Raw genomic sequence first — 8925 nt, 5'->3', positions numbered from 1 at the left:
ACAACAAGGTTATGGACAACCAGGTGCTTATCCAGGTTATCCACCACAACAAGGATATCCACAACCAGGAGCTTATCCACCTCAGCAAGGTTACCCACCACAACAAGGTTATGGACAACCAGGTGCTTATCCAGGTTATCCACCACAACAACCAGGATATCCACAACCAGGTGCTTATCCAGGATATCCACCACAACAAGGAGCTCCTCAAAAGAAATGAAGAAAAAGGTCATAATTGAAGAATTACGAAGAAAAAATTTATGGTTATTTTAACAAAAATATAAAAAAAGTAATGATGGAGTTAATTAAAGCTCTTTTTTATTATTTATTTTTTCTTCCATTCCATGAACAATTTCATCGTAACTTTTCCATTCTTCAATATATTTTAGAGCACTCTCTATTTTGCTTAATGGTTTAATAGGATTACTACATAAATCTATTGTTTTAGCTTTTGGTTTAACCATTTGATTACACCATGACTCACACCAAAGCCATTCTTGAGGAAGTGAAAAGATAGGGACATAGTTTTGAATATAGTTTGGTAAGTCTTGGTCAAGGTTAGCAAGGTTATTAGGGTCAAGAGCCAAGTTGTTATACATTGATCTATATTGTTCTCCAACATTATTCATTCTAAATGTCTTTAAGTCAGCAATGAATAATGCAGAGATATGATAAGGACGATTTTGAAGGGCATGTTGCCATGAGTCATGATACCAAAATCTATAATTTACTGTTTCTTTATTTAACCATTCTCCATCACAGAATGGAGTCATAGCAATTGCATTGCCTTGAATATCAAAATTCCATAATTCTTTAGCGTCAGCACGTGTAACTTGGTCAGAATCCATAAAAATGATTTTGTCAACAGTTTGAGGGAACATCATATCTAAAAACAGTATTTTATTTGCCCAAATAATACGAGTTTTAGATACTTGTTTAAACATGAAATATGGCCAATGGAATCTACAATACTCAATAGTAACACCTAATGCCTTACCGTATTCTTTTAATTTAATTCTTCCTTCTGGAGATAAGAAATCTTCAATCAACCAAAATTTTAAAGGAGATTTTGTATTCTTTTTAACTGAATAGATTAAAATTTTTACAGTTCTTTCATAATCTTTACCACCTGCAATAGTAAATATTTCAATTGGAGGTTCATCTTTTTTATTTCCAAATAAATTATTAATGAAAGAATTACTGCTAGATGGTGTATTTGTATTTAATTCATTCATTATTTTATTCTTTTCTTCAAGTGAAAGTAGAACTGGTTGGAATGATAATTCATGAATAGTAAATTTAAAGTTTAATACCTCAAATGGTTGGTTAAGAGTAATAAATTTATAATACATACTTGGATTTGAATGGGTAGAATAAATACCAGGAGGAACTAATGTTTGGAAATAACCATCTTTACTTAATACACCTTGATTAATAAAACCATTATCACCAGTAACATTAATAATATTATAACGATATTCATTTCCAATATAAACTTTAGATTGTGAAGTAGCTTCAATAACTAAATTAGTTAAAGAATATTCAATCATAATAGTGTCATTATTTTTAAAATTATCAATGTCAACAGTTGTATTAGTTAATAAAGTATCAATATTTTGTGCTGTAATAATTTTTAACTGAAACATAATATTTTTTGGTAAATTTTGAATAATTAAATCTTGATCTTTTCTTTGATTATTATTAAATATTGGTTTAAATGGAATATTTGAATAATAGTATTCACAAGGAAAATCACCACCTTTTCCTGAAGTTTTAATAAGAATCATTTCAATATTAATTTGGTTTGGATATAACTCTTCAAGTATTTGAAGCATTTTACCAACTTTTTGTGCTTCTCGCATAATAGGATCAATCAATAATTTAATATTATATTGAATTGAACTAACATCATTTACTACTTGTCTAACTGTTAATGGTGATTGACTATTATCATATACTCTATTAGTTGTTAATGAATCTAATAAAATCAAATTCATTGCAATACCAAGTTTATTAATTCCAATATCCCTTTTTAAATTCTCACTTAAATGTTTAATACCATGAAGTACAAGTTTTATTTGTTCTTCTAAATGTTCATTTCCTTTGATTTTAATACTGTCAAAAATAATATTTGCATTTTCACATATTTCCTTTTTATTTCCTTCTTTTAATATTTTTATAATTTCTTTAAATTCTTTTGTTTTAAATTTATTTTCAATAATTTGATTTTCAGTAATGTTTTTCATTCCACCAATAATTTTCCATTTTTCCTTAGAATGAAGCTCATGTAATTTCTCAATGATTTGATTCATTTTAACTTCATCATCATCTCCACAAAGAGTGATAATATGATTAATATCTTCGGTTTTAGAAATATTAAAAGGTTCTTTCCAGTTAGCAATTGAATGTTGGTTAATAGTTATAAGGTCATTATCAATATATTTAATCCATTGGAATTTATTTTGTAATTGTTTATAAATATTTCCATCATGAAGTTGTTTTGTTCTAATTAATTCTTGTAAAATAGGAATATCACTTGAATAAATTTTAGAGAATTCACTAACCATTTTTTCAGAATTAATAAAGACTCCATTAAGATAAAAAGCGTTAAATTTAAATCCATAACTATTCATATAATTAATAGTATTTAATATTTTAGTATTATTTAAATAATTATTAATATTATATTCAAATGTACTTACTCTTAATCTATAAAACTTTCTAAAGAAATCAGTTATTTGACTAACACTATTAATTTGTAATTCATCAACTTTTTCAATAAATTTCATTAATCCATCAGTTCCCCATTTATTATTAATATCAATAATACTACTTAATAGAATTTTACCAATTTCATTTGTTGGAATATTAATTGGAATAATTCCAAATTGTAGAGGAGCCATATATCTAAACATAAAAGTTTGAATAACTTTTAAAGAGTTTAATGTTTGACTTAAGTCATTAAAATCAAGTGTAGCAATAAAAGTATAAAGGTCTTGAGAGGTGTATCTAAATAGTCTATAAGGATTATATTGAAAGAATGATTCTAATTGTTTTGGGAATCTTTCATATAAATAAGAGTCAAGTGAATTTAATTTTATAATATGTTCTGATGGAATAAGAAATCTAATAGTTTCTTTATTTTCTTTTGAAACTAAACTTGAAATAAATAAATTCTTTGGTAATTCATATTTTTGTAATTCATGTAATTTATTATCTTCTTTTTGTAAAATATCAATAAAATCATAAATTGATTGTTGTTGTAAATTAAAAGATATTCCATTTATTAACATTATTTGTGAATTTACTTCTCTTAAACGTTCTGACATTATTTTTAAACTTTCATTTTTTCTTTTTAACAAATTAATTATAGATAATGGAAATTCTTGTGTTATATTCATTAATTTATTACTAATTAATTTTTCTTTATCATTTAATAAATAATCCATCATTCCAACTCTTAAGTCTTCATTATTCCATTCTTTTAAATAAATATAATCTTCTTTCTCTTTTATTATACCAAATTCTCTTTTAAAACCTCTATGCATTATTTCAATATCATATCCTGTAAGATTCATTGTATCTAATGGTGTTATAATTCCATCTTTTATTCCTTCAGACAATGATGGTTTAAGAAAAAGTGCTATTGAACTTATAACTTTTTCTTTCATTAATTGTTTTAATAAATTAAATTTTTCTTTTATATTTTCTTGTGGAATAATAAGAATTCCTGTTGTATTAGTTTGTTTTGTTAAATACAATAAATATCGTTCATATTCAAATCTTCCTTCTTCTTCTTTTCCATTTAAACTACATTTATTTCCTCTAATAATCCCATTACAACTTATATTTACTGAATTAGATGCTGCAACAAATGGTGATTGGCTTCTTAATGATAATGCTAATTCAATTAAGTTTCTATTATTCTCTGGAAGTAATTCAATAAATGTATTATAAGCTTTCTCTCCTCTTAAATTAAATACATCCTTCTCTATAATTCCTTCAAAAAATGGAAGAAGTAATTCATTATTATATTCATTTAAATATGACAATGTTTCGTATAATAAAGGAGTGTCTTTCCAATTACTTTTAAGATTAACTTGGATTTTACCTAATGCTGTAGTAAATAAAATGAGAATAAGTATTTTCATGGGGGAATTAAATTTTACTAGTTCTTTTAATGAATAAAAAAATAAAATAAATAATAAAATTATAATAAATAATAAGAATTTTTTTCATCAAAACGAAAATAAGAAAAGACAAAGAATTACCTTACCTTTTTTTAATTAGTAATATTCAACTAATTGATTTAATTTAGTATATGTTGAAAATGCTAAATAAATATGTCTAAACCATACAAATTGTGAAGGGTATAATTTCATAGAAGATGTGGCATATTCGTTTGAATCAAGAACAGTAAAGAGAGTATGTTCATCATCTTTTTCAAAGAAAGAACAAATACAATCAATAGTATGTGAATATTTTCTTATTATATTCTTTGATTTTAATGTGTAAATAGAAACATGTGGACAAAAAGTATGAATCATTGGTAATGCTGCATTAATGTTTATATGATTTGGATGTCCACTAACTCCTTTTTTATCAAAAGTAATAATTGTTTGTATATTTTCTTTTTGAATTAATTCAGCAACATCTTTAGCCATTTCCATTATATCCCAATGATATTCAAAACCATCAGGATATTTTGTTGGGTCACATATTGTAATATTTTCACACTTATGAAACTTAGCAGCATTTTCAAATTCTTTCTTTCTGATAGGATTTGATGAAAATAAAAACATCCCAAATGGTATGAGATTTTGTTTTAAATATTCTATTGTTGGTATAAAAAACATAGCGTCATCATCTGCATGTGCAAATAAAAATAATACTGGATCTCTTATTTTTAATTGTTTTTTAACTGCCTTATGACACCAGCTTTCTATTAAAATAATAATGATAGCTAAAATAACACAAATAATAATTGTTGTACTAGACATTCGTGGTTGTTTTGTATCTAAAAAAAGATAAACTGCCTTTTTGTTTTCCAAAAGAAAAGAAATATGAAAAAATAAGCTTTATAATTTAAAAAGTAAAAAACAAAACTAAAAAATTTTTATGAACTATTCAATTACAATCCCGAAAATGCAGGACGAAATAATTAATAAGTTAATGCAAAATGAATGGAATGAATATGGAATAATAAATGAATGTGTCAGAGGATTTGGAGGGTTGAAGAATCCTAATAGAATTAAAATTTATCAACATCTTCTTCATGCGGAAAAAATTCAAGACCCAGCTAAAGAAAGTAAGTCACATTACCAAATAACATTGGACGTTAAACGAACATACGGTAGATTATTAAATGAAGAGGATAGTACAAGACAAAAAGAAAGGTTATTAAAAATACTAGATGGGATATTTGTACTACATCCAGAGTTTAAGTATTATCAAGGATTTCATGACATCGTTAGTTATTTACTTTTTACTAGTGAAGATGATGAACTAATATTAGGTGTTAGTGAAAGACTTGCAACATTAAGATTTAGGCAATCATTATTTGATTTTAATGAAGCATTAAGTGGTGGAAAAAAAGCATTGAAAACTGTCAGTTCTATTGATCCAGATTTAAGCAATGCATTAGAAGAAGCAGGGTGTGATGCAATGTTTGCATTTCCTTGGTACATAACATGGTTTTTACACTCAGTTGAAAACATAGAAGTTGGACTTCGTTTATTAGACTTTTTTATTTGTACTTCCGACCAAGACCTTATTAATTTCATTAGTTCTATGATTATTTCAAGTAGAGAAGCAATTTTTGCACTTCCAGAAATAGAGTATAGTGCTATTCATATTTATTTTACTGGTGCTCCAAGTAGATTTACTGTAAATGATGTTCAACGTCTTATTAATATGTCGATGTATCTAAAATCTGGGAAATGTTCATTGTCATATTTCTTGACCATATCATCTAGTCCATATGAACTGACTATAGACCCAAATTCTTTATTGTATATAAGAATTCTGATAGTCATCATGTTACTATGTCATGTCCTTATGTTGTATTGCTCAAAAAATTAATAATCAATTTCTTTCTTCTTCTTCACTTAAACCAAATAAAAAGAATCAAAAAAAAATGAATAGAAGTTCATTTATCTTCTTCTTGTAACAGTAACTTTTCTGACTAATTTTCTTGTTTTAGTATTTCTTCTTTGAACTATTCTCTTCTTGGTCTGTTGTTTCTTAATAGTTGCTTTTCTTTTTTCCATACGTCTTATAGCAGCTGCCTTCTTTTGAGTATTACGTTTAATGGTAAGAGCTTTTCTTGTTGCATTTCGTTTAATTTGTTTTGCTTTTTGAATGCCTTGTCTTTTAGCTTGTTGGTATTTAATTTTTGTCTTTTTCTCCAATTGTTTCAATTGCTTCTTTGATTTCTTGTGTAATTGCTTTAATCGGTTATTGCTGCCCTTCTTTATTTTATCCATTTTTTTATTTTGTTTCTTTGTTATTTTCTTTGTTTTTTTCTTATTTAATCCTTCTTTGTTTGCCTTTCTCTTTATAATTTTTTTGATTTGCTTTTTACTCTTCTTAATATCTTTCTTAATACTTTTCTTTGTTTTCTTAATACTCTTATTAATGTCCCTTTCAATCTTACCAAACATTCCACTTTTCTTTTTATGTTTTGGTTTCAATTTATCCCATATCTTTTTGTCTTTCTTATCTTTTTTTGAATTCTTCAATTCTTTCTTATATTCTTTGAGAAGTTTTTTTTGTTTAGCTACTCTTTTAGCAAATTGGGCCTCAGTCTCTCCTGTTTTTTTCACAAGTTTTTTAACTTTACCACTTTTATCTAATAATTTTCCTTTTAACTCTGCTAATGGATGCTTAGATTTTTTATAATTATTCCATTTCAATAAGTTTTCTTTCTTCTTTTCTTTTTCATATCGTTGTAATAATCTTTGTTGCTGTCTCTTTCTTCTGAGGAAACTCTTTTTACTTTCTCCAGGTTGTTGAGTAATTTCTTTTAATTTTCCATTCTTATCAAATAACTTTTTTTCCATTCTATTGATTTTTCTCTTTTCTTTTCTAACCTTCTTAAGATAGTCTCTTCTTTTTTCCATTTTTTCTAATCTCTCAATTTTTTTTTGTTGTTTTGCTTTTCTTTGCAAGAAATGTATAAAAGACTCTCCTGGTCGTCTTTTTATTTCTTTTAACTTTCCATTTTTATCATATAATTGTCTTTTTAATTTTCTTATTCTTTTAGACAACCTTTTTTCTTCTTTTGTTTTTCGTGGTTTAGAAGTATTATTTGAACCATTTGAACTACCATTATTTGAGCTACCTGATGGTGTATTTGAGCTACCTGATGGTATATTTGAACTACTTGATGGTGTACTTGAGCTACTTGATGGTGTTGATGGTGTAATATCTGTAGATGGAGTATTTCCATCAGTACTTGGTGTTGATGGTGTATTAGGAGTTGAATCACTTGATGGAGTATTTCCATCAGTACTTGGTGTTGATGGTGTATTATCTGTTGATGGTGTATTAGGAGTTGAATCACTTGATGGAGTCTTTCCATCAGTAGTAGAATCTCCACTTGGTGTATTTCCATCAGTACTTCCATCAGTTGGTGTTTCTGGTTCAGGGGTTGGATTTACAGGAGTGACTCCAGCAGGTTTATAATCAATATCAACAAGGACACCACACATACTAGTGGTTCCTTCATATTGTTTCATTGCAATAGTGAAATCGCCGAATTTATATTTTCCACTATTAAAATCATCAAAGTTAGCTTTATGGTCGTAGTGACTAAACCACAATGGTAATTTAGAGGCTTCTTTAGAAACATAATTAGAACCTAATACTTGTCCCCAAACACCCCATCCAGAATAAATACCATGATTAATACCTGCAGCACGAGCAGCTGATAATAAGTCTTCTAAGAACTGGCGGTTTGTAGCAACGTTACTACTCCATGAATCTTTTTCAACGTCGAACCATAAAGTATTCCATTTAATTCCATTTGTATTAGCTTGGGTAATAAATGAATTGACTTGAGAAGCAGCATTTCCACATTTAACACATGGATAAAAATAAAGATCAATATCTGTAATTCCAGCAGTGATAGCACTCTTATATGAATTAGCTGCTTCAGAATCAAATGAACCAATAGACCTCCATCCTCTAATAATTCTATCTATTGTTAGAATATTGTGTATAATTAACTCCTCTAAAAAAATTAACAAACACAAAATCACCATAACCTTTGTTTTTTATACAAGTGAAAGTATCTGGTTTCATGTGATAGGCACAATCTATTCCCTGTGCAGCAAGAGAATAAACAATAAACAAAAATAGTATTAATATATTGTTCATGGATTTATAATATAATTTTTTAAGTTATTCAGAACTGATTATTCCCTAAAAATAAAATTAGTTTTGGTTCATTCTTTGACTTTGGAAAAGTCAAAGCATTATTAAAAGTTTTATTCATTTCAAATTTATGTTTTATTTATTCTTATTATTCTTTTATTTATTTCTTTAAATTTTATATTTTTATCAAACGTTAGAGGAAATGGAAATACGAATTTTAATTATTTGCAGTTATTTTTATTTCTTTTATTTAGAAATTCTTTTTTTTAGTTATTTTTTTTTATTCAACATCTTATAGTTTTTGTTATTCTATAAAATAAACACATCAAAGAACATACTCCAGTCAGTCCTTTATTTTGTTATCTCTATTTAATTCTTTATTCTTCATGTTCTATGAGATCAATTAAATTGATCACATGCTTTATTAAGTTTATCATCAAGATCTATTTGTAAAGAGTTACTCATACAATTTTATTATTTATTGAATTTGTGTTTCAAGAAAGACTAGTTCTTTTTTACTAAACACAGTTACTTTAAATGCAATTAATT

At 26.5% G+C, this 8925-nt stretch overlaps 5 protein-coding genes across 5 annotated transcripts; 2 read left to right on the top strand and 3 right to left on the bottom strand.

The window, feature by feature from the left end:
• Positions 1-8: 8 nt before the first annotated feature.
• Positions 9-220, top strand: ENU1_031220 (hypothetical protein; the record flags this gene model as incomplete). Its single annotated transcript, XM_008857309.1, has 1 exon — positions 9-220. A coding segment is annotated over one exon (212 nt), but the record flags the coding sequence as incomplete, so codon positions are not given.
• Positions 221-305: 85 nt separating this feature from the next.
• On the bottom strand, positions 306-4151 carry ENU1_031210 (UDP-glucose:glycoprotein glucosyltransferase, putative; the record flags this gene model as incomplete). The annotated part of the gene is made up of 1 exon (XM_008857308.1): positions 306-4151. The coding sequence occupies one exon, from the start codon at positions 4149-4151 to the stop codon at positions 306-308; it is 3846 nt and encodes a 1281-aa protein (XP_008855530.1).
• A 135-nt stretch (positions 4152-4286) lies between these two features.
• ENU1_031200 (N-acetylglucosaminyl-phosphatidylinositol de-N-acetylase, putative) lies at positions 4287-5000 on the bottom strand (the record flags this gene model as incomplete). The annotated part of the gene is made up of 1 exon (XM_008857307.1): positions 4287-5000. The coding sequence occupies one exon, from the start codon at positions 4998-5000 to the stop codon at positions 4287-4289; it is 714 nt and encodes a 237-aa protein (XP_008855529.1).
• A 172-nt stretch (positions 5001-5172) lies between these two features.
• ENU1_031190 (Rab GTPase activating protein, putative) lies at positions 5173-6081 on the top strand (the record flags this gene model as incomplete). Its single annotated transcript, XM_008857306.1, has 1 exon — positions 5173-6081. One exon carries the CDS (start codon positions 5173-5175, stop codon positions 6079-6081), a length of 909 nt encoding a protein of 302 aa, XP_008855528.1.
• A 71-nt stretch (positions 6082-6152) lies between these two features.
• ENU1_031180 (lysozyme, putative) lies at positions 6153-8264 on the bottom strand (the record flags this gene model as incomplete). The annotated part of the gene is made up of 1 exon (XM_008857305.1): positions 6153-8264. One exon carries the CDS (start codon positions 8262-8264, stop codon positions 6153-6155), a length of 2112 nt encoding a protein of 703 aa, XP_008855527.1.
• Between the last annotated feature and the right edge of the window lie 661 nt (positions 8265-8925).

The sequence above is a fragment of the Entamoeba nuttalli genome (genome assembly GCF_000257125.1).
Source record: "Entamoeba nuttalli P19 unplaced genomic scaffold asmbl_2535, whole genome shotgun sequence".
In the NCBI taxonomy this organism is placed as follows: Eukaryota; Evosea; order Mastigamoebida; family Endamoebidae; genus Entamoeba; species Entamoeba nuttalli.
This window is presented reverse-complemented; position numbering and strand designations above follow the sequence as displayed.